Here is a 27,437-nt window from a genome sequence, read left to right on the forward strand (position 1 = left end):
ACCCTTCGTAGCTAACCGCAAGTGCTCCTGCATAACTGGATCAAATTTAGCTAAAAGTTGTACTAAACCCAAGGACTTTCAATTATTAGACGTATATAGTTTGTCGGAGGTACCTCTGAGCGCCATATTGTTTTCAGCTAAATAAAGTGTAATATGCATCAATCTAGACAAAACATTATTCCATCTTGTTGTTTCTTTTCTAATCAAATATTACTCTGGGCAGTCTATTGTTTTCCCTGTTTTTAATCGAAGTTCAGTATCGATCCATGAAAGGTAAAACATGAAAGGTAAAAACTATGAGAAGTGCTATTCTCATGAATTTTTAACATTTCTGACAAGTGTTTCCAGTTGTTATATCCTTCAGACACTAAACTCGACGTTGATTTACTATTAAATAGCCGGCAACAAAAACAATAAACTCGATCCTTAGAGACGGAAAATATTAAGCAACGACGCTGAATTGTTTCGTTGTTTGCAAGTTTTTTTGTGAAACGATAATTAGAGAAATGCCGGCCTGTATCATTCTTTGGATAATTATCAATGTGAGTTTGTACTTGGTAGTTAGATATTATATGATCAATAACTTTGCTATTTCGAATGAGTGGCCATATGGCTGGATCCGATATATTCATAAAAACAATGCTTAAGTCATCTGGAATGCGTATGCACATCACCAACGGAGTTTGTTGCACATCGCCATCGCAAGTAGATATTGTAGTTTTAGCACAACTTATCTCGTCACTTTGAGAAACTTCGTCCACAATATCTTCAATAACTATCTGATCTACTGATGCATTCGTTGCTATTCCACATGTAGATGTCACATTCAGGTCTTGATTTTTTGTTGTGATGTATTTCTCTATATTTATAAACTTTTTTATTTTTTGAAATTATTTTTCTTTTTCTACCTTCCGTTTTCTATATTCTGACCCAGATGGTTTTCTTTTGATAAGATCAACGTATTCAGACATTTTGCAATAAATTAAGTATATCTCAAATATATTTAAACATAAATTACCACAATAAAACTTCGTTATAACGCTATTTGAGCAAGATAATTTTTTAATAGCGTAATTGTAGCTCAACACTTATTGGTTAATGACCCCTATTTAGTGTTAAAAACTCAACACCGATTGGTTAATTACCAATTTAATGTTTTTTAGTTTAACTCGTAAAATTTATTTACGTCTTTGTAGAGTTTTCTTGACGTTTTTTTTTATTTGGTTTAGTTTTAACAAGTACTCTTTGGTGCCTAATAGAAGGGGGGGTTGGAATAAGCGAGGGGGGGGGGTAGAAATATGACTAAAACTTAATAAGCAGGGGGGCTGGAGTAAGCAGGGGAGGGGGGTTGGAAAATTTCTTTTTTAATGAATAATGACGTAACGAAAGAAAGAAGAAAATAGAACGTTTTTTGAATAAATGATATTACGTAACGTAAGTAAGTAGTGAAAAAGAAAATTTTTATAAAAAATTGTCTTGTTTTGGATGGAATTTTTTCTAAAATTTAATAGCCGGGTGGGTTAGAATAAGAATGTCCTGGGTGGAAAATTGTTGAAAAATTAATTAGTGGGGGGGGGGGGGGTTTTGGACGTCTATTAGGCACCAAAGAGTACTTACAACTACGTAACTTTTTTTTTCGTTCGTAGACAATAATAAAAGTACTTTTAAATAATTAAAATGAGATCCAATCTCGACCAATATAACGATTGCGCTAAATTTCGCCCCTTTATATTCGGCGCCCTGGGCCATCGCCCAACCAGGCCCTACCCTAACGCCGCCACTGTATATATATATATATATATATATATATATATATATATATATATATATATATATATATATATATTTATATATATATATATATATATATATATATATATATATATATATATATATATATATATATATATATATATATATATATATATATATATATATATATATATATATATATATATATATATATATATATATATATATATATATATATATATATATATATATATATATATATATATATATATATATATATATATATATATATATATATATATATTATATATATTTGCAGCCGTGGCGCAGTGGTTAGAGCGCTTGCTTTTATAAGCAGGAGATCCAGGTTCGAAACGAGCTCTGGACAAATTTTTGCGTCACGGTAAGGACGGAGGCGTGAACTTCCTGGTTAAATGCACTTCCGCGGTGCTCTGTGACAAAACCGTTAGGACTTCTTGGGGCACCTAAAAAAAAATTGAAAAAAAAATATATATATATATCATATAATATAACGAGTTAATAAATATTTTATTAACTCGTTGCTCCCGCGTTAAGAGCTGGGTGGGCCCAAAAATTAGGGGTTTTTTGTTCCCAAACTCCAATCACCCTAATTCTTTTCAAAACATTCTTTCTTGATATAAGCATAAACATACAAAAGTTTGGAGTTTGCACAATGCCTGTAAGTGTCAAAACTCAAATATCTGAAAATCCAGTGTACACCACTGATAAAATAATAAAATATTAATTTACTTTTCAATCATCACTACCCATATAGATCTGAAACTGCGTGCAACTGCCACTCTTCTTTTCTGTAACACAAATATGGGGAAAATAATATGATGCACGCGTCATTTTTTTATATTTCGCGCTTTATCGGAAATAAACAAACAAAATTTATGTAATTTGTGTAATATCACATGATAATCATGTTGTTGATTTTTGTTTCGTTATAGATCTTATGGAATTATACATCATAATAAAAATTCATCTGTGCTAGAAGGCTTAAATAATAAAACAAAATTGTCATGATTGGCTTTACAATTTTTAGTTTTGCGTTATTTCAAAGTTCTGTCTGCATGCTTCATGTAGGCGATGAACCATGTTACAAACCAATTTTTGATAAAGGAATTAAAGAAGTAATGTAAGCGGAGTTAATTATTGTTTTTTTTTACGAGAAACCTAAATGAATATCAAAGTTTATTAATGCTTATTTTTTATTTTTAATATTTTTTCAAGTATAACACTAAGCAATAACAAAGTTTTTTCTATTTGTTACTTACAGTTTTGAATTAGAAAATCTTTTTTAAATTGAATATATATAATGTAAGGATGTGAGAAAATTTTGCCTATATAATATAGGAATGTGAGTTGCATATATAATATAGGGATGCCGCCCCCACCCCCTAAAATGTTACGCCCTGGCCTATGTGTATGTTTATACACACACTATTGCGTAGCTATATACTACAATAAATCTATTTTATTTTTGTATATTTATTTATTTACACATGCTGATATATGAAATTATAATAAACTAAATCAAAAATCTAAATTATATATAGATGTAATTATATTTGAGGGGTTTTCATAGAATACTTTGTTTGACAAAAAGAGATATAGGTAAGTTTCCTCGGTGGATTAGTCAATTCTTTTCAATATGAGGTTTTTACGGATTTTACTGATTCTTCCTTTCAGTTGATAATTTTTCTTTTTTCGTTCACATCTTCCCTTTTTTTAGAGCACACGTTTATATGTTCTCAATGTCTAAGGTTATTGATTGTTTTAGTGCTAAATGCTAAATTTTTCATCAGTATTTTTAATTAAGCCTTTTTTTAGTTTTCCATTAATACTTTGGGATAACAACTCATCGTAAATCACTCTAGGTTGCTTTTTTTTAAGTTCACGTGTATATCTTTTATTCATTTTTTGCAAAAACTTAATTGCAAATTTTTAAAGTAACATAAATTATGTTAGTTGTTTCTAAATTAAAAATATATTGTTACTGCAGTAGAAACATTCAATAAAAGTGCCACAAGTTAAGCACCTGACTTTATTTGCTTCAGAATTAAAAACAATAAAGTCTAATGAGCATAAAGTATTTAAATGGTTTTAACCACTATTAAATAATTTATTACTGGTTTTAAATTTTTAAAAAGCTGTTACTTATGCTAGTTAAGAACTTATTAAAAGCTGTTACTATTTTCTTTTTTCCACTAAAAACGATAAAATGTTATTAAATTTTTAAGTTTATAATTCATTTTTAACAAATCGGAACAGTATTTTGGAACAAAATATTTCATAAAAAAAAAATCCTTCTCAAGAAATTATTGGTGTGATAGTATTATATAATATTATCGGAATAAATTGTTTTTAGAATTATAGAAAAGCATCTATATTTTACATAAAAAATGTGTTTAATTAAAAATATAATTTATTTTTAATAATTCTTAACGTTGAATGCAAATCAGAACAATATTTCGGAACAGAGGGAGTATAAAATACCCTTAAAATTTAAAAAATACCTTTGATTACTTTATGACCTGTGGTGCATTGCAAAATATCTTTACAACATAAAATTACACTATTATTTATTTATAAAAGTTAACATGAAATATATTAAAATATAGGTTGACATTTTATCTAAATAAATACAAAGTTTTATTTTATTTGGTTCACAAATAGCTAAGCAGCCTGTTTTGGCCTAATTCTACGTTTTGTCAAAGCAAAAAAAATGAATTAAATATATTCTCACATCCCTAGAATATAGATGAATGATTTTTTTATATTGTAGTTATTTTAATGTAATAGCTTTGATTATTAATTCAGATTAACTTCGCGACCTCATGAAACATTAAACTTGAATGATATACCAAAAAATTTTGATTGGCGCAATATTGATGGAAAAAGTTATGCAAGCACGACTAGAAACCAACATATTCCACAATATTGTGGCTCTTGTTGGGCACATGGAACAACTAGTGCTCTTGCTGATAGAATAAATATCATGCGAAAAGGAGCTTGGCCATCTGCTTATCTATCTGTCCAAAATGTTCTTGACTGTGGTAGGTAATTAAGGTGGCTAACAATCTCCTTTTATGTTGAAAAGTATTGTGTAAAATTTAAATTTTAGATTTTTACTGTACTTCTCTACAAAAACTTATTCGTCAAGTTTTAGAATGTTTTATTATTTTAATCTACATTTTTCTTTTTAATATCTAGTTTATAATTAAAAAAAAAAGTTTTTGAGGAAAATTATACAAGTACTTGTAATAAAATACAGCCTGGCCTCTGTCAATAATGCTCTAATATATTATTTTAATCTACATTTTTCTTTTTAATATCTAGTTTATAATTTAAAAAAAAAGTTTTTGAGGAAAATTATACAAGGACTTGTAATAAAATATAGCCCCTGGACTCTGTCAATAATGCTCTAATAATTCTATATTTTTTTAGAAAGAAGTTTATCAGTTGATGCACATACTGAAACCGGGTTTCTGTTTTATTATGTCATCATCAATAATATTTCAAATGCAACTATAGTATTTATCTATATAAGTTATTTTTCTATCAAGCTAAAATGGTACAATTACCTAACAGATTCAAATGGTTTAGCTCAGTTAATAATTTTCTAGACAATCTCAACACTTAATTTGGTTTCATATATAAATTTTGAGAGTTTTAGCTTGTAAAAACACAAAAAATAATATATTATATTTTTATAATTGATCTTTTAATTTGCAACTATTTCTCTATGTAGCAACATTGCTACATTGAAAAATAGTTTCATTGTAAAATTTTACATTGTAGATATAATTGTGTTGGCATTTTTTATTAATTGGCCATTTTTTTATTGGAAATTGGTTGGCTATTACATGATTACTATGGTTTAAAATATTAAATCAAATTTTATTGTTGTAAAATTAAAACTTACTTTTAAATTATTTTGGTTAAAATACCGTGAAATTTATAGCGTTTTGAAAAACAAATTTGTTGATTTAATTCTTGAAAATTTTACTTAAAAATTTTAACTAATGCCTAATTATTGTTTTATTCTTACATTTAAAAAAACTCTAGGCAACTTTAATGGTTGTGTTTTTATGACTTGGAAACTCATTCTAGTATCTCATAATGAGGGTACAGCTCTAAAACTCAGTTTTATGGTTCTGAGGCCGGCTGGTTTTCAAAGAGTCAGGTTTCCCGAACTCTGTGGAAGCTCTCAGAGAGGCTGATTCAATCAGCTGTAAAATATCAGAGCACTAACAGTGCCATGTTGCGCATGGATGGTGTCCCTGTTTGTACTTTCAGTGTGCATTGTCGAGGCCACATTTGGAGCCCATACAACTTAGAGTTTATTAATAGTAATGAAGCAGTTGCTTGGACTATTAAATGGTGTACTGAGTTCTATCTATGCTTAAAGTCAAGTTCTTTAACAAATTTAAAAATGACTAAAGTACCAAAAACTATAATACACAAAAACCCATCGTTACCACCAAATTCTCTAAACCTATCATTCACTAATATTTGTGGTCTTCAAAGTAACTTTTCTTCTGTTGAGTCTTATCTCTTGTAAAGTTAACCAGACCTAATTACTCTTTGTGAAACTAATTTGAGTTCAGCTGTCTCAAATTGTGATCTTAGTGTTGATGGTTATCTTCCTTTACTTCGTAAAGACTCCAATATTTGCATGGTTGGCCTGGGCATTTACATTCATAAGAGTTCACCCATTTGCAGTGAAACTAGGTTTTAATCCACCAACTATTCTTTTATGTGCTTTTGTTTAGCACCACTTCATTCTATCGCCTTTCTCTTTGTTCTATATCGCTCTCATTCATTTCAAGACTGCACTCTTTTCAATGTTATTTCTGATCAAATTGACCAAGCGCTCTCTCTTTTTCCATCAACCAATATCTTGGTTAATAGTGACTTTAATGCTCATCACACTGAATGGCTTGGCTCTAGTGTCAGTAACTCTGCAGGCATTAAGGCCCACAACTTTTGCCTTCTCAATCTCTAACTCAAATAGTCAACTTTCCAACTCGCTCTCCAGACAATCCGAATCGTTCACCTTCACTATTCGATTTATGTCTTGTTTCTAATCCTAGTCAGTGCTCAGTTTCTCCACATTCACCCCTAGGTGCTTCTTTTATTCCCTCTCAACAATTCCAAGTCAGGCCTCACTCTTTTCCATGGTTTTCCTCGCATTGTGCTGCTGCAATTTTTAATCCAAACCATAACTTCCATATTAATCAGCAAAATAATTCTCCAGAAAACAGACATCTGTTTACTATTGCTAGAAACCTTCGCAAAAAGGTTTTGTCTGACGCCATAGCCCGCTATTTTCAGGTCATGAAATCTCATATTTCGTCTCAAATATTAAGCTCTTATGACTTCTGGTGAATCTTTACAACAGTATTAATAATAAGGGCAAATCATTATTCCATCTCTCTTGTAAAGTTCAGATTTTATCATTTCACCTAAAGAAAAAAGCTGAATTGTTTGATAAGAACTTTTCATCGATATCATCTCTTGATTCCAGTAGTTGTGTTCTACCTGATATAGCCCACAAACAGGTTGATCCATTGCTTGACATATGTCATTTTCTTCTTAGATTCATCTACACTTGTGGTCTGGACAACATACCTGTTATAGTCTTGCAGAAGTGTTCTCCAGGGCTGTTGTCTATACTTTCAAAACTATTTAACAAGTGCTTATCAGAGTCTTGTTTTCCAACCTGTTGGAAAGCTGCATCTAGTATCCTTATTTTCAAAAATTCTGGAGAGCGATCTGACTCATCTAACTATGGTCCCATTAGTCTTCTTACTATCATAAGTAAGTTTTTTGAATCTTTAGTTAATAAAAACTCACTTTCTGATCATCAATATGGATTTCCATCTTTTCGTTCTACAGCTGATCTGCTAACAGTAATAACTGATAGATTTTATTGTGCATTAGATAGAGGTGGAGAGGCTAAAGCTATCGCTCTTGACATTTCTAAAGCTTTTAAATAAGTTTGGCATGCTGGTCTTCTCCATAAGCTTTCTTCTTACAATATGTCAGGTAACATCTTTAAGGTTATTGAATTGTTCCTTTCCAATCGTAGTATAAATGTTGTCCTTGATGGACAGCACTCTTCTTCATATCCTGTAACTTCAGGGGTTCCTCAAGGCACTACCTTTGGCTCTTTACTCTTTTTAATTTACATTAACAATCTTTCAGATATTCTCACATCTAAGGTGCCTTTCTCGCTGATGATACTGCCATTTATTCTTGTCTTGATAAAAAGCCAACGTTCTCTGATTGCTTGGAGGGGGCATTTGAGCTTGAAAAGGATCTCACTTCTGTTACAGCATGGGGCTCTCAATGTCTGGTGAACATTAGTTCAGATAAAACCTTATTTTTTTCGGTCAATTTTTATCGCAATAATTTAAATCTTCCTATATTTATGAACAGTAATGCACTCTATGAGTCATCTACCCTTCATCTTCTAGGAATAACTCTTACTTCAGATCTTACTTGGAAACCGTATACCAAATCCATTGCAAAATTAGCATCTGCTAAGGTTGCATTTCTTTATCATGCTCGACACTTTCTTACTCTAGATTCTATTCTTTATCTCTATAATTCTCAAATCCGTCCTTGTATGGAATACTGTTGCCATATCTGGAGTGAATCTTTCAATAATGCCCTTTCTTTTTAGACAAGGTGCAAAAACAAATTGTTAACATAGTTGGATTTGCTCTTGCAGCCAACCTCTAACCATTATCACATTGTCATGGTGTTGCTTCTCTTTCTCTTTTTTACAAATACTATAATGGGCGCTCCTCTAAAGAGCGTCTCTTGTGCCATTTACTAAAATTCATTGTTGTGTTACTTGTTATTTAATTAAGTCTCATCTTTTTTCTGTGACTATTCCTAAGTGCTCAAAAAACTCTTATTCGTCTTGTTTTTTTCCTTTAACATCCTTGAATCATCTCGTTTTTTTCCTTGATCATCCTTGAAGTTCATAGAGCAAAATGACAATTGACAGATAATTTGTAATCTTTTAAGTCATCTGTCAATTGTCATCTTGTCCTATAAACTTCATCTTTTCTCTTCTAGTAACTTCCAACTCCTATAGAGGTTGCTTGCAGCCTTGTTGGAAGCGAAGATTTTGAAAAAAATATATATATAACTGATTTAAAATTAATAAAATGTTTTACAGTGAATACTTAAACAAATGCACCTCTTCACAGTTCCAATAATTATATGCCCACACATATCTTATCATTATATCTTCATTCCTTATGAGCGGAGAGACGCATGAAAAAAAGTACATACACAAATATATTAAGAAAGCACTCTTGAAAGTAACAGTTTTTGACATAAGATTAATTTTTTTTTTTTATAATAAGGAAATTGATTTCGCTTATTATAAGTTTATTTTAACCATTTTAAGCCTAAAATTTATACTATTTAATTGTTTGTGTTATAGAATATATTTGAAGATGAAATAAAAAAATTTAAAAACGAGTTTATATGTGGAGTGTAAAAGCTCTTGAAGAGTATAGAATGTGAAAATGATATATGTTGTACATTTTTCTCACCCAAAAACTTATTTTATTTCTTAATATTAAATATGATTTAGAAGCTTTACACTCCAGTACAATTTTGTTTTTTGTTTTTTTTCCTTTAATTCAAGGTTAGAAAAGCCCTGGGTTTTTTAAAAAAATACAACCCAAATGGGTTTTTTGGGTTTATGGCTTTTTTAAAAACTGATTAAAATGCCAAATTTTTATCATTGTATGTGTACTGTAATTATTTCATATATTCACCTTCCTATTGCTACAGTGTCAGGGGAGCTACTCATTTTTATAAAGTATTCTCCCTCAATCCTTAACTCAGAAGCACTGACATTTTTAAGCTGTGTGGAGAAACAGGTTGAGCAGGGTTATTTCAGATAGCGCAGAGTAGGTTTGAATCTCAACCTCTTGATTGCCAAACGTTTTACCACTATTCTACTGCCACATTATTTTTATGGTGCTCAAGGGGACTGTTCAAATACAAATGATGTTAATTAATTGCATTAAATTTAAAAAATATTCAGAATATTTTTTACTAATTTTTAAGAACCATTCATTAAGAACTATTATGATATTTTCACCTCCAGGTTCTTTATTTTTTCCTGGAAGACCTTTTATCACCTCAGTTTTGCTCCTCCAGTCAGTCATATAAGTAATTGTTTGTAAGCTTTTTTTTTTTAAACTATCAAGTCTGGTTTGTCTACTACTACTTTTTCGGAATTTGATCCCCAAGTTTTACTTTTTTATGTAGTGTTCCTTATGGAATGTTATAAGTTTTAGCAGCCTTCCTTATGTTAAATCCATGGTTTTTCACTTTGTTTACAGCTGTTATTAGGTCTGCTTGAGTGTGACTTTTTTTACAACTGCTATTTTTCTTTCTTTAGTAATTTCAAGGCAAGTTTCCTAAAATTAGCACACAAAAAACTCAAATTCTTGATAAAAATTTTTTTTGATTAAGCAAATAGTTATATAGACAAGCTACATCCTAAATTTTGAATAAGCAAATAGTTATATAGACAAGCTACACCCTAAGTTTTGAATAAGCAAATAGTTATACAGACAAGCTACACCATAAATTTTGAATAAGCAAATAGTTATACTGACAAGATATACCCTAAGTTTTGAATTAGCAAATAGTTATATAGCTACACCCTAAATTTTGATTTTATTAGAATAATAAACTGAACTCGACGTGTAGCAACTTTTATGGTGTTTTGTTACATGGTTTTTAAGATTTAAAAACCATGTAACAAAACTTGATAAGTCACTTTACTGCACAAACCACATAACTCTTGCTGTTTATATGGGGTAGAGAAAAGCTGAAAAAGACAAATTGTTTGCGCAACCCAAAATTGGCTTCTATATATTATATTTAAAGCAACTGAATCTAAATAACACAAGAAATATCTCTATTGTTTGTGTTTTTTCACCTTTTAATTAATTTGGTACTGATGTTCATTTTCATCTCTCTCCTTGTCTTTGGTAAATGCATACTAGTTTTCAATATGTTATCTTATCAAAAAGCAAATATGTTGCAAACTTGCATGCACATAACATATGTATTTAATGTTTAAAGGTGGTATGCACTTTATAAGGACAAGTCCACAGTCTAGTACATTAATTTTTTTTTTGCCTTACAACCTTCCATTTCCAGACTGTGAAAAAAGAGTAACTCTTTTTATATATAGTGTTATGCTTGTGGCCTTGTACTGAATTTTGCAGTTTAACACAAACTTTACAAAATAAAGATCAAATACCAATGTAAAATGACAGATCTAAAGCGCTTGTTCGGACATATAGGCATTTGAGAGGAGAGGAAAGATAAAAAATAACTATTAATCCCTTGTACTTTGAAATTTAGTTAGTAGAACAATTTCATTTTTCTTTATAAATATCTAACTAATTTGCCCTAATATTTTAATACATGTTACAATAATATTTAACTTGCTATATGGTTTAAAAATTAATAACTACCAACATGCTAGAAAAAATGATTGATCTGATTTTGGATTATTCTGTAAGGAGTTCGAACTAAAAATTATATTCTAAATACTACTTTGTATATAAATGCAGTCTATGCAAGAGTATTTCGATATAAAAGTTGCAATTTGATTTCGATATAAAAGTTGCAATTTGATTTCGTTATAAAAGTTGCAATAATGAAGCATTTATTGAAGCTAAAATCAGATTGAACTAATCAGTTGAAAAATGGGATATTTTAAAAAAACCCAAATATATCTATGTTTTTTTTCGGGTTGGATTTTTTTGGGTTAGGTTTTTTTGCCAACCCTGCTTTAACTACAAATATTATAAAACACAAACATATAAACAGTATAGATTTTAGACTTAAAATGGTTAAAATAATATTCTATAAAGCAATGTCTTTTTTATGGAAAGACAAAAAAAATTTTAAGTAAACAACTGATCTTAATTTATATGCATATTTACTTTTTCTTATGCAATTCTGGGCATAAGGAACCATTACATACTATTAAATATGTGCGCACCAAATTATCGGAACTGTGAAGAGGTGTATTTCACCTCTGGCCTGAGTTTTTATCTTTTTCTTTTTTAAGTTCATTTTAGTTAAATATTTTAATTTTTATTTTAATTAAATATTTTAAGTTGAATTAAAAATTATAGATCCCTCAGAGTTAGGATTGGCATTGCTACTTAACTGCTGACCTAAATGTGTCTGAAGTTGGCAATATTTTGCCAACCTTGTTTCTATGTTTGTATTAAAAATTTTGTGTAGAAAATCATTATTTTTTTACCTTATTTATCCTAATTGTGAGGGGTGAGAAAAAAAATTGTCAAAGTTCTAAATTGAATTTCCTTAATCTGTAACTACAATTAAAATAACATTTATATACATTAAAAAATTAGTAATCAGATCTTAGTTTATTATAAGTTTCTTGTTAAAAAGTGAGACATCATTGGCATTGCTACATTTCACTGTGTAAAATAAGACAAAAATATATTTTGGATCAAAAGTTTTGAATTTTGATGTTCTCACCAAATGATTTTAATTTATTTTTAAATATGTTATTTATATGTTCCATGTTAACATCTTTTATACAAATTTCTTTTAAATCACTTAATAACATGTCTCAGGCCTTGTTTTAAATAAAAAATGCTTAATGCATTAACTTAACGCAATATTTGACGTCATAAAATTTTATTGTTTTATTTTTTAAAGACATTAACTTTTTTAAATTACTGCAATGATATTAATTACCGCAAAACGAGATAAATGTTGTTTAACAACTTTTTTGTTATTACTATAAGGGAATGTTTATTTTATTTATTTTTTATTTTTTAATATTAAATAATTAAATTTAATATTGCATTTTTAAAAATGTTTGATAATAATAAATTTCTTTCTTTTCTCAACATTTGCATAAATGAATTAAAATATGTTAAATTTTTGAATTTTTAAATGGTTATTTCTTAAATTTCTAGTTGTGGCTTTGCAACTACAAATGGTTGTTTATTTATAAAAAATTAGCAAGTAACAAATAAAAAAAGTTTTTTTATTTACTTTATTAAAAGTTTATTAGTTTATTATTTTATTATTAAAATTATATTGCTGTATATATTGTCTATTAAAAAATAATCTCTGCGATTTAATTTGCGTTAAAAAAAAAGTTTAACTTTTTGTGCAAATTTTTGATGCGGCCGTTTATTTAAAATTTGATTTAGAGTTTTAAAAAAAATGTTGAGGAAGGAAAACCGAAAAAACAAACTTTTAATTTTATTTGAGTTTTTTTCATTAGTAAATAACGGTTATATCAAACATAGTTGTCATTCAAACTTTGTAACAAATATTTTTACATAAACGTCATTCAAAAGTTAATGTGATTTTTTAAAAATTAATTACTTCTTTCATCTTACGGCTTATTGAATAATTTAAAAGTTAAAAAAATGATAAAAAGTCACTTAACCAAAATCGCTTACTGTTTACATAAACTCGCTTAAGGCGTATGTAAATCGCTCTATGCGTAACGCTTTAAAACAAGGCCTGAGGTCTGATCACTGTTGCTGTGGTTGAGATTTTGTGCTAAATGGACTAAAATTTTAGGCTTTCACCATGAACCATCTCAGATTTTTATGAAACTTGGTAGGTTGGTTTACATTAATAAGAAAACCGAATTCTGAAAATTTAGGCAAAGTTTAAGGTTTTAATGTTTATGAGATAGAATCAATTAAAATTTCCTGATTTTTCAAAAAATGAAAACTTCTTAAGCAAAAACATTTGTTTGGTTCATATTTTGAAGCTCTATATTTTTGAAACAAAACTTCAGAAAGCTCTCTTATTTTATTTATTGTATACAACTTGTAGACTTACTTTTGTAAAACATCAACATTAAGTTCAATGCTACATTTATCCATTATGGCTGCATAAAAAACCTAAAAAACTCATAAATATAAAAAGTTGTTTTTTTGATGAATCAATATACAAAATTAATTATTTAATAAGGGACTGAATTTGAAGATTGTCAAATTATTGCATTTAAGAAGACAGGATTCAGCATTAAAAAGATAAGCAACAAGATAAATCATTCAAGAAACATAATTACCAATTATTTGAAGGATCCCAAGGGTTATGGTACAATTATAAGACCTGGAAGACCTCCAAAACTTACTAAAACAGCAACAAGGTGTCTTCTAAGAGAAGCTTAGAAAAAGGTTATCTTCATTCAGAGATCTTCAACAGCAGCTTCGATTTCCTGTTGCCATTTGTAGATTTTGACAAATATCAATTTAATCTCCAAACTTATTTTTACTAAACGTGTAGGAGCACCTTAGTTGACAATAAAACACATTGGCAAATGGATATGGGTATGGGCACAAGAAAAAAAGTCTTGGGATGAAGAATGGAACAATGTTATCTTATCAGATAAATAAAAGTTTAATTTGGATGGCTTTCAGTATTATTGGCTGCGAGTCGAGCTAATAATAATCAAAGCCATTGGGCCCATCCTAAGTAAACTTTTTTTTATCTGAAAGAAAAACAACTTTTTCTCAAAGAAATCTGGTGAAGGTTCCAGCGTTTGAAATAATTATTTAGAAGTTGCTGATCAACACTGGTCGTCTGAAATGATAAGAATTGAAAAGTAGGCGGTCAAATAATTTTCTGGACGATCAAATTTTTTGTTAGTTTGTATCAAATTTTTATAAGTGTAGCAATTTTTGCTTCACACTTTTTATGTTTGTGCTTGATAGCACTGGTCGCAGAATTCCCATTTAATTTAAAATTTCAAAATAATGAAAAAATAAAACTTTATATTGGACCTTGTTTTAAAGTGTCACATAAATACAAACAAGTTTTTTAAATAAATTTTTTTTAAGTGTTTTGTTATAAAGGCACTTTAACAAACCTTTTAAAAAAAAATTGTGATATGTTGTCCAGCTTATCGCAACTTATCATAAAAATTAACAAATAAGAATTTAATTAAGTTGATCAAGTCAACTTTTGATTCGTCATTCCATTATGCAAAGTCATTCATTCAAAACGTTAAAAAAGCTTTATTTTCTAATCACCTTAAGATATTTTTTTAGCGCATTGTGTCATTAACTTTAAGATTTTTGTTATGAATATCTCGTCCATTTATGAATATTTTTTCATATTTATATTACAAAATTTATTTGTTATATTTATAATATAAATATTTTTATTATATTTATAATATAAAGTATATTTTTTACATTCATTTCATTAAAACTATATTTTAAACTAAACAACTGTTCGCAACATTGTAAATGATTGTTTAGTAAAAACATTATTTAAAATTGACAAAAATTCCAAATTATATCAAAGTATCAAGCTCATTCATTCAATGTTTAGTTGCAAAAATGTTTCTTTCCCTCGTGTTCTACACAATGAAAAAGCGGTTCTAATATTAATGATCGAACTTTTACGGTTTCGATTATCAAAAAGAAATTATAGTTTTTTTTACAAAAACAATACAAGAAATATAAGAAACCTTTAAGAAAATATTTGTTGATTGAAACTTTAATGCAAGAATATTTATTTAAAAAACAATCAAATACTGAAAATGGTTTTGAACTATTAGTTTTTTGATTCGTCAGATGACGAATCCAAATCAAATAATGTATTTAAACCAGTTTTTTTCACTCTTTTTGAGTAATTTTTTTCTTACTGATTGTTTTGTCCTTCGCACTACATCATTCGCCCATAACTTTATAGCAGGACTTAAATCAAATACATTAAATTCTTTTCCTTGTAAACTTACTCAAATTTATATTTTGCAAATGTTTCTTTTTCAGAGAATTGCGTGTGTCCGTTTTCCATCTATTCATTATTGAAAAAAAGCATTTAACTTTTGCATTAGATACAGGCAAAGTAAATAGTAGTTTGACGAGAAGTAGAACTTTCATTAGAATCTTTCATTTTTTATTGAGCTGGAGAATATTTGCTGCCATATCTTGTGGTAACCGGTATTATGTGGTATTAAGTACTACTTAGTGTAATTTACTAAGCTATGCCAAGCGTCCAAAACTTCATTTATGCTCTTGATGAAACCAGCATGTTGCTACGGTGTTTTGTAGAAGTCATAAGCTTTTTCTATTCCTTTTATCCAAGAATGCATCGTTTTCAATACTTTGACACCAGCCTTCTGTATTTAAAATTTTTGTACTATACATATCAGGGATATTATCACATGTTTCTTAACGTTCTTTGACTAAATTCGTTACTAACTCAACAAGAATAGACTTTGAATTTTTTACTAATTGTTTAGCATTAACAATATTGTTAATTGCGACACCCTGGAAATAAAACTTTCCAGCCTTTTCGGTCACTTTGACAAGGAAATGTTTTACTGTTAGCAAATTGGTAAATTTTGACTTTTGAATATGATTTAATTGGTTTTTAGCTTGTTGAATAAACCCTGATAAAGCTAATACATCAATCTCATCACTTTAAAAAGATTTTGACAACATCTTTACCGGTGCTAAAATTTCGATAAACAATGCACTGTAAAGCAGTATTCTTGAATGAACTCACTTCATGTGGTATACTTTAAACTTAGCTCATTCAGTATTTGTAAAAGCGCAATCTTCCGTCATATTTTCCAGATGTATTAAATAAACACGGTATACGTCTAGTATCATCTCTAAAGCCCAAACTTTATGTGCAATCCATCATGTACCTAAAAATGAAACTTTTGCACTTTATTTTTTACTTTAGTCAACAAATTTAAGAATATTTGCGGATCCATCATGCATAACTAAAATGGTAAATAATATAATATTAATAAATCAAGCAAAATAATACCGGAAGTTTTCTTAGGTCGGTAACCATCAATGTTATATTCATTATCTTCTAAAATAGATACAAGTTCACCGAGCTGCCTTAACTTTTTAGGCAATTTTTTGTAAATATAATGCATTCTTAAAATAATGCAATCAACGTCATTAAATGATTCAGACTTTACTAATTTATCTTTTAATGATAACTCAAGACGATATGCTACACACCAACCAAACGTGATCTATGGAATTTCAGCTGTGAGCAACATTTTAACACCTGATTTGTCTCCTCTATTTACAGATGCACCATCAGTACCAAAACCAACTAATTTGTTATTGCAATTTTCAACTTCTATATTCTCAAGTGATTCTTTTATCATGTTAAAAACTCTGTGCAATGTTCCATATTCAACATATGAAAGTGAAAGAAAGTCACATTTAACAGATAGTTCCAATTTTCCTGTTGGGATTGGATTAAAGGTGACAACGAATATGGTCTTTTTTTTTCCATAATTGAAACATCGTTAAAACCATCAATTAGAATAGTGATAAAGCTTCAATTATTCAGTTGTTTTTTTTAAGACCTTTCGCCAAACTCAGCAATGTAGTCAATGAATTTTCCACAAGTATTTGCGTTCTTGTAAACTTGACCAAAGACTACACCATGTTTCTCTTGTAATTGAATTATTTTCGGATATAGATTAATTGGCAGTTCTTCTTTTACTATAAAGTAAGCAACTTCTAATTTTTCTTTTTGTCAAATCAAGATCCTTACTATGTATGGTTTGAATACCGGATAAAATGTCTGTTTGCCGCATTTCCTGCTGCAACTCATTTTGTTTTTCAATTCTATCGCACAAACTCATACCTCTCATACCTCTTGTTTTCATAAATATTTCAAAAGTTTTTAGTGCAACATTCCTTCTGCATGTATGATTGCAGATCTGTGTAGAAATTAACTGCATCATTTTCCAACACTCCATTCTGGCCTGTACCCTTTTAAAATCTGAATTTGAGAAGCATATTCTTGGCATACTCTGCATTTTAGCTCAGTGACTATTCCATGAACACTCTATTTCAAGTCAATCGTTAGTATTATATTTTGTAAGCGTTGAATCTTTCCACTTATTAGCTGTTTGTAATTGTAACTTTCTTTCGTAAACTTTTACTTTATTTTTAGTGGGTGTTTTAGATCCATTTTATGATTATTTTTATACTTTTTATATAATTTTACTTCTAAAACTTAGTTTTTCTAAATTGTAAACAAAAACAATTTTATTTTACTTAAAGCATTATGATGTTTTTAAGTCAACATTCTTTCTACCAATCATAAGCTCGCATTATTTATTTTTACATATTTTTATTTTTTATTTTACATTATTTATATTTACATATTTAAAGATTTGCTTCAAAGTTTAGTTTGAAAAGCATGAAAATTTGTTGGGAAGCTGTTAAAAACTTAAAAGGCAAGGAAATTATGTACAATTTCTCTTAAAATGCTTGTGATTTAAAAAGTTAAAGTTTTGCTGGTTGATAATGTATGCAATAGAGTAGGACTTGATATTGAAATATAATTTTCTAACTTATTTTCATCTAAAAATTGATTAATAAATCTTTAAACGATGTATTCTTTATTTTATATTTATTTTCTACCATTGGTTAAAGTTTGGAGTTAGTTTGAATACTGATTCGCTAAAAGTTTGAAAAATCAGGGGGTGTTGTTTATTTTCATTATTTATCTCTTGAGTATTTATCTCTATATATTTGTCAAGATTTAAGCTTAATATAAATAACCTAAGTTACTCCAAATGTGAAAAAAATCTACAGCACAAGGTTTTCTGATATAAATAATGGTTGTTTTTAGTAAAACTTATCATTGGAATGATATATAATATTTCTATGTTTTATTTATGATTTTCGATAAAGAAAAATTCTGTAAATGATGTAAATTTTTTCAAAAATATTTCAAACAAATTAATAGCATTAAGCAATTTAGAAAAGGTTTACAAGCTGTATATGCAATATACAAACCATTTATGCAATATTTAAATGAACCTCAATGAACTCCTTAAATTAACATTTTACTGCTGCATAGTAACTGTTGTTGTGCATTTGATACATGCTGTTTGTTATTCAAGTATTAAATATTCAAAATTGAATTTTTTTTTTTTTCAGCAAATGCTGGAACTTGTCATGGTGGTGGAATGATAGCTGTTTACAAGTATGCATACGATCATGGAATTCCAGATGAAACGTGTAATAACTATCAAGCCATTGACCAAGAGTGTAACTTATTTAATCAGTGTGGTACTTGTTCGACATTTGGTGAATGTTACGTTGTAAATAACTATACAAGATTTATGGTTTCTGAATATGGTAATTTTTTTTAATGGTTGTTTTATGGAAGATAAGCTAATGATTATTGCCGATAATTTAAGAGATATTTAAAAACAGGGCTTTAGAGCGGCTCCTTAGCTGGAGCTATCCCAAGCTGGTGATTTTACATGGAGCTGAGCTGGAGCTAAAATGTTTCCGCCCTTTGATATTTTGAAATATCAAAGTTCCATAAAGTTATTATTTTATATGAGATTTTTTCAAAGAGTTTAAACAATTATGCTAATTAAAATATTTATTTCTAAAAATTTCTAATGAATTAAAATTTCTAAAATCTATATATACATACATATATATATATATATATATATATATATATATATATATATATATATATATATATATATATATATATATATATATATATATATATATATATATATATATATATAAATTATGTTAGTGTATTTTACAAATAGAGTGCTCAATGTTCTTAAAGAACAGAGCAATAATAAATTAGTAAAAAACACTTATCTAACTTTTTTCTTCAACTTGAAGTTTCCCATTGCTGGATCATCAGGAAGAGTTACCAAATCTCAAAAAAAATTCAATTTATATAAAAAATATTTTACAGGAAGTTATAAATTATTATAAAAAATATTTTAATTACTATATTTTTTTGGTTAATGGGAAGTTACAGAGAGTAATTATTAAATAAATTTCTTTGGAATGGGGATAGTTTAATTTGGTCATTTGTTTTTATAATTGTTTAAGAGGTATTTATTTTCGTGCCTACATTTAGAAATTAATTCAGATTTTTTGTTTAATAAATTTTCCTGATTTAAATGAGTAATTATTTCAAATTTTTCTTGCAAACATAGCATACATTTTTTGGAATGTTATTATTATAGGCAGGGGCAGATTTTAGAATAGACCATTGTAAATTAAAATTTTTATTTTTTTTATTTAAATCCCAAATATATTTCGACAGCATAGTCTCTTTTGAATATTTTTTGTGTTTAAACAATTGTTTGTGGTTGGCATAACGTTTTTTCCATTCCCCCTCGGTTAAGCCAATATATTGTTTATCAGGGTTATTTTGTGAGGAAACAATGCACTTGTAAATTACATTTTTCGAAAGACATTTTCCATTTAGAGGGCAATCTATTTTTTGTTTACAATTACAATAATCAGTGTTTTTTTCTTTTATATGTTCATTTTTATTAATTAACGCATAGTTGTGGCCTTTTATAATTCTTTCTAAATTTTTTGTACAACTATAACTGACTTTAATGGTATTTCTGTTAAAAATCTTATGTAATTTATTAGAGGGAGGAAAATGTTTGTCTACTAATTTTAGAAAAATTTTACCTATATTTGTTGAAACATTTTTGCTGTACGGGGGTTGAACCAAATTATGTTTCTATTTCTATTAAGCTTTTTTGCAATTTTCTTTTCAATAATTAGCTCGAAATTTTGAAAGCCACTTTTTTTAAGGGCATCTTCATAAACGCGTTTAGGGAGTTTAGAGAAAATTGCAAAAAAGTGTAATAGAAATAGAAACATAATTTGGTTCAACCCCCCGTACAGCAAGTGGTAAAACCCCCTGTGCAATCCCCCGTACAGCAAAAATGTTTCAACAAATATAGGTAAAATTTTTCTAAAATTAGTAGACAAACATTTTCCTCCCTCTAATAAATTACATAAGATTTTTAACAGAAATACCATTAAAGTCAGTTATAGTTGTACAAAAAATTTAGAAAGAATTATAAAAGGCCACAACTATGCGTTAATTAATAAAAATGAACATATAAAAGAAAAAAACACTGATTATTGTAATTGTAAACAAAAAATAGATTGCCCTCTAAATGGAAAATGTCTTTCGAAAAATGTAATTTACAAGTGCATTGTTTCCTCACAAAATAACCCTGATAAACAATATATTGGCTTAACCGAGGGGGAATGGAAAAAACGTTATGCCAACCACAAACAATTGTTTAAACACAAAAAATATTCAAAAGAGACTATGCTGTCGAAATATATTTGGGATTTAAATAAAAAAAATAAAAATTTTAATTTACAATGGTCTATTCTAAAATCTGCCCCTGCCTATAATAATAACATTCCAAAAAATGTATGCTATGTTTGCAAGAAAAATTTGAAATAATTACTCATTTAAATCAGGAAAATTTATTAAACAAAAAATCTGAATTAATTTCTAAATGTAGGCACGAAAATAAATACCTCTTAAACAATTATAAAAACAAATGACCAAATTAAACTATCCCCATTCCAAAGAAATTTATTTAATAATTACTCTCTGTAACTTCCCATTAACCAAAAAAATATAGTAATTAAAATATTTTTTATAATAATTTATAACTTCCTGTAAAATATTTTTTATATAAATTGAATTTTTTTTGAGATTTGGTAACTCTTCCTGATGATCCTGCAATGGTGAAACTTCAAGTTAAAGAAAAAAGTTAGATAAGTGTTTTTTACTAATTTTTATATATATATTTATGTATATATATATACATATATTTTTTGTTATTTTGCCTCCCCAAGGCCAAAAAGGCCACTACAGATGAGGAACCTACTTAATTGTGGTTATAACCCTCTCTCAACTCTATAACTGCGAAACATGAACCTTGACAAACAAGGCCGCTGCGCGGAGAAACAAGTTGAGTGCAGTACTACCAGGGACGTGGTGGGGATCGAACTCTCGTTTATAAAGCGAGCACTTTACCACAACACCACTACCGCATGATATATATATATATATATATATATATATATATATATATATATATATATATATATATATATATATATATATATATATATATTATAAATTATTATCTTATAAAAAAAATTTTATTTACTTTCTGAAAATTGCAAGGGTTTTTTCAGAATTTAATTTTTATCCAAATATTTTGTGTGATATGTCATGTGGTTTATATTGCTGAGTATGATGAGTTACTTAAAAAAAATATTTCTAATCAATGACTGTTTAACAAAAATATACTTTATCCATGTATTAAGTCACATAAATTGTTTTAATGTTTTTTATTAGTTGAAACATTTAAAATAGATTTAAACATGTGAGCAGAGCTGGCTCGTGAGCATTGCTTAGTGTGTGCAAAAAAAAATTATCACCCTAGTTCTTCATTAACCTTTAAAAAAGGCCAGAGAACAACAATTGGCTTACATGAATGAAATTTTCATCTTCATAGTATTGATCGGGAAAAATTGCCCCACAGCATTTTATAAACTTTATACTTTTATATTAAAAATAAAAACTATATATTTAAAACTATTTTAAATATATAGTTTATATTTTTAATATAAAAACTATTTTAGAGAAACAAAATATAATTAACTAATTTATATGTTTAACTTGCGTATTTATAGAAAATATTTGATCTTGATATCACTTTAAATAAAATATTAAAAAATGGTATTGCGTTTTTTATATTTTATTCGAGATTTCTTGTTAAAATAATTTTTAGTTAAAAGCTTTTATTATATGTTAACAACATATAAGATATAAGTAAAAACAATTATATGGCAAATTTTTATGAGTCTTTGAGTGTATTAAGTAAATTTGATAGTCAAATAACTGTAAGTTATTGCAGTCACTTAACTGGTTGTTTTGATTTAGTTTAGATTTAGGTAAATTTCCAGTGATGTACTTTGTTCATTCAGAAAATCAAGCTAAATAGAACTTTAAAATTGGCTTCCACACATAGATTTAAAGTAATTAAAGTCAAAAGCGCTTTATTATGAATAAAATCTCCGTGCAAGAGAGCAAAGATCATACTTCTATTCAAAAGATAAATTTAGCGTGACATACTTTATGACCCCAAATAAAAAAACTTATAAAAAACACTACTTTAAAGAACAGCAAAAAAAAAAAAAGCTAAATAAGAAAAAAAAAAATTAATATGAAAAAACAACAAAAAAAACAAGTTGCGAAAATATTTTTTTCAAGAAAAAACTAATCGCGAAGGTGTGAAAAGCAATCGCGATCATGATATGCTTAATTCAAGCCCTAGTGTTATATTCATACAAAAAAATTGGAAGTGAAAATATAAAAATACCTCTTTAAATCTCAATAAACAAAGAGTCACTCTAATTAAAGAACAAATCCTTGTTCCAAATTGAAAAAAAATATTAAAATCATATTAACTTCTGGTATTTGTCATTAAATTCATCCACTATTGACTACTTTTTCATACATATGAAGAATAAAAATGTAATCAAAATTTTAAATTTTAAATAAAAGTGTTAAAAATTTTAAACTTTATAGAAACCTAAACTAAACAATTTCTATTGTTTTGGAAGGGGCACTCTTCTGGCTTTCATTTGAGCAAATTCAAATCTCTGCTCCCTCATATTTAACAACTTAGTTGTTTTGCTCTCAATAGAAATAATCGAAATTCTGTTCAGTTTTTCTTGACTGATGCTTTATCATAAACAGTTTTTTGATCAACTTTAGGTTGAAAAAAAAAATCTATTGCCTTGACAGACAGTGACTGGTTAGCAAGGTTCTCAATGCATTACAATTATTGGGGAATATTTCTTCAAGATCATGTGCAAATATATATGCTTCAATATATTCTTCAAGATCATGTGCAAGTTTTAGAATATCTACTGGATTTTTTTCATCAGTTTTTCGTGACAACAAACTAAGTTCAGTCATTAATTTTTCACCAGAAATATCCTTTTCGTCTATGTCAATTAAAATTTCTTCCAACCAATTACAATTATCTCTCAATACATCTTCACTCATGTTTGAAATATTTGGAATTTCAAATGGGAACTGAAAAGGAGACATGGTTGTTAAAAAATCTTCAAAACGTTCCTTCATAGATTTAATGACATGACTCAAAAGTATATCAAAGAAAGTTTTTTTGAACTTTGATCTGGAATCCAAAACAGAAACTTGGTTTGCTTTGAAAAAAAAATTTTTTCCTGACTCTTTTAGTTTTATTTGTGTAGTTTGTTTCGTTCAATACATCATGCCAAATAGCAATTCCACATATGAATTCCAAAGTATTTATTTTAGCAGCAATCGATGTAGCTGATACTTTAGTGGTTCCATCACTATCACTTTTGGCAACTTCACTTTTGGCTCGCTTATTTTTATCTAAAATATACTTTTGTAAACCCTTGCTTTTGCTTCTTATATTTGCACCATTGTCGTGTGCCTGACCTCTCATATCTTTAAGTGGAAGTTTATTTTCATTCAATGAAACCACAGGTTTTTGCTCCAACCCATGACCTATAAAATTAAATTTTGTTTATATACATTTCTTAATTTATAACAAAAAAATAATATTTAATAAATTTAAGAATCACTCTCAAATGTCGACCACGACTGAGTTGTTACGCTTTTCTAGATTTCGAAAAACAAGAGTTAACTGTTGACCTGATGACTAGTATCTGATGTGCAATCCACAATAATGGAGTAGTATTTGGCTTTCAGCCATGAGCCACTTACTGCATAATTTCTTGGATATTTTTGCTTAAGTAATGTGTTTTGTTTAGATTTTCCCCTGCTTTGAAAAAATGATATTCCATAATTAAGTCAAATTCTGCCATAAGTTCAACTATTTTCAGGAAACTTTGATTGTTTTCTTCATAAAGTTTATTAGATCCTTTAATTTCCATGTTTATGTGATGCCATTATAATGAATATGGAAGTTATCTTTTTACATTTTCCCATCGACCTATTTCATTCAAAAGTTGCTTCTTCTTTACACAATCAACGGTTTTTGAACTTTGAAAACTTCTTTTCAACTCAATCTAATTCCCAAATTTGCCAATATGATCAACACCAAGTTTAATGATAAATGCCTCTAGTCAGCAGATCCTGTTTTCTCAAAGAAATATAATCTAAACAAACGATTATCACTATTTTTTGGGTAGCTGATTAATTGGCGGTTTACAGGACCTTTCATAACTTTTTCTTGAATATTATGGTTTTTAAGAGTCTAAGGCCAATCAGAAACTTTTCCCCATGTATAAAAGTGAATGCAAGCTGTGTTTTAAAGTTGGTTTATTTATTTATTTAAATTCACCTCCCCAAGGCCATGAAGGCCACAATGAGGAGGTTACTAAAGTTGTGGTTACAACCATCTCTTAACTCTATAACTCTGAAACACATATATATATATATATATATATATATATATATATATATATATATATATATATATATATATATATATATATATATATATATATATATATTTATACATATCAATAGAAAGTTTTAAGAATATGAACAGATCTTTTTTAGTATATAGGGGGCGGTTGGGACACCCTAATATGTGTATATATATAGAAAGTTGTTCATTTTGTAAAATTTGCAAAAAATTAAAACTTGCCAGAAGTACTGTAAAAGATACCATCAAACGAAAGAAACAGGCATCTTTGAAGACAAAAAAAGATCTGGTAGACCACGGAAGACAACAAAAGCAGAAGATAATAGTATAATATTGATGAGTAAAAGAAATCGAAGACTTACGGCCCCGGAAATAACTTTAGGTTTTAATAGGAGTCATTCAAAATCTATTTCATTAACCACTACGAAACGACGTCTGAGACAAGCAGGACTTTCTGGCCGTTTAGCAGTCAGGAAACCGTTGCTACGGATTGGAAATAAAAATAAAAAGTTACAATGGGTTATAGACCACCAAAATTGGACAGAAGAAGACTGGGGAAAAGTACTATGGACCAACAAGTCCAAATTTGAATTGTTTAGGCAAAGATGTAGAATTTACATCAGTATTTTTTTTTATTTCATTTTTTGTCTTTCTTTTTTTCTTAAATAGTAACTATATGTATCTTTTCTAAAATAAATATGATATTTGAATTTTTTTGAAATAATTATGGGAGTTTTAATTAAAAAATTAAACAAAATCCAAGTGTCTGGAAACTTTTGGCCTGCAGTGTGTATATATATATATATATATATATATATATATATATATATATATATATATATATATATATATTTATGTGTGTGTATATATATATGTATATATATATATAATAGTGACTCATCAGAAATGCATTTCTGATGAGTATTGATTAAACAGTGTTAAATGAAAAAAAATTTTGTTAAGTGATTTTCTACTAATTATATATATATATGTGTGTGTGTGTGTGTGTGTGTGTGTGTGTGTGTGTGTGTGTGTGTGTGTGTGTGTGTGTGTGTGTGTGTGTGTGTGTGTTTATATTTATATATATATATATATATATATATATTTTTGTGTGTAGAATAAAAAAATTAATTGTGCTGTGTAACTTATGGTTATATCAAGTTAAAACTGTTTTTGTCATTAATTATAATTTTTTTAAATAGTTCACTTTTATTTTTACCTTTAACATATGAAGACCTGTTAAACCAAGTTTTTTAACATTTTAAAGTTTCATTCAAATAAATTATAATATAGAATATGATTGATTTGGTTTTAATTTTCTATTAATTTAGGGGAGGTCAATGGGCGAGAAAATATGATGGCTGAAATTTATAAACGCGGACCTATCGCATGTGGAATAATGGCTACTCCTAGTTTTGATAAATACACTGGTGGCGTTTACACAGAGTATGCCGATCCGTCTGAAAATCACATTATTTCAGTTCATGGTTGGGGTGTTGATGAAAATGGTGTTGAGTTTTGGGTTGGCAGGAACTCATGGGGTCAACCTTGGGGAGAAAATGGCTGGTTTCGTATAGTTACTTCTCTTTACGAAGGTGGTAAAGGCGGTATGTACAACCTTGGCATAGAAAATAATTGTGCTTTTGCTGTTCCGATAATTCCTAAAAATTGGAAAGTATAAGTAGCGAAGTTTGTTTTTAATTTTAATTAGTAATTTAGTTGTTTAATGTTATGCAACAAACTGTGTATATACTTGTTTTACTGTGTGTATACTTTTTAAATACTGCAATTCAACGAAATAAAACTTTATAATAATTGTTTTGAATTATTTTCTGGAAACTTCAGTCGCATTAAAAGAAAAAATTCGATTTAATCTCTTGGTTTAAAGTAGAGGAATATTCATGATCGCCTCATCTAAAAGGACCCAACAAGTCCTTTTAAGCGGCATTATACAGGGTCTCGAGTGCATTTAGAAAATCATTAAATTTCGTTCGAATTTTTAGAATTTAAATACCATATTTAAGTCGATTGCGATTTAAATTTTAAAATAAAAATAACTGTGTTATATAGTTATTAGTTAACTTTTTTTGTCTTTATTGTGTTGTGATTTTTTTTTAATAATATTTGGTTGAAAACTCTTATTAAATATTTGCCAAATGTTATCACTTTTCTATGATTGACAACAGGGCTGCTCAACGCGGTTAATGCATGTACTGAAAAATACACGAATTTTGCGTTTTTATAAAAAGGTTATGTTTCGCTGCATTTTTTTAACCCGAATAATTTTTAGAAAAAAATTTTTTTTTTCCTCCTAGCGCTTTAG

The 27,437-nt window shown here is 28.1% G+C and overlaps 1 protein-coding gene across 1 annotated transcript; it reads left to right on the forward strand.

The window, feature by feature from the left end:
* The first annotated feature begins 2,674 nt into the window (after nucleotides 1–2,674).
* On the forward strand, nucleotides 2,675–26,929 carry LOC100213044 (cathepsin Z). The gene is made up of 4 exons (XM_065792974.1): nucleotides 2,675–2,914; nucleotides 4,600–4,835; nucleotides 18,783–18,983; nucleotides 26,446–26,929. Exons 1-4 carry the CDS (start codon nucleotides 2,799–2,801, stop codon nucleotides 26,793–26,795), a joined length of 903 nt encoding a protein of 300 aa, XP_065649046.1. The 5' UTR covers nucleotides 2,675–2,798; the 3' UTR covers nucleotides 26,796–26,929.
* Nucleotides 26,930–27,437: the final 508 nt, after the last annotated feature.

The sequence above is a fragment of the Hydra vulgaris genome, chromosome 03, assembly GCF_038396675.1.
Source record: "Hydra vulgaris chromosome 03, alternate assembly HydraT2T_AEP".
Taxonomy (NCBI): domain Eukaryota; kingdom Metazoa; phylum Cnidaria; class Hydrozoa; order Anthoathecata; family Hydridae; genus Hydra; species Hydra vulgaris.

What these genes read in the sequence shown, in the direction of transcription:
- LOC100213044 (XM_065792974.1), top strand. Translation starts at nt 2,799, where the DNA reads ATGATTGGCTTTACAATTTTTAGTTTTGCGTTATTTCAAAGTTCTGTC. An exon ending in AAAGGAATTAAAGAAGTAAT is followed by an intron (nt 2,915 to 4,599) that starts GTAAGCGGAGTT and finishes TTATTAATTCAG; the next exon opens with ATTAACTTCGCGACCTCATG. An exon ending in CCAAAATGTTCTTGACTGTG is followed by an intron (nt 4,836 to 18,782) that starts GTAGGTAATTAA and finishes TTTTTTTTTCAG; the next exon opens with CAAATGCTGGAACTTGTCAT.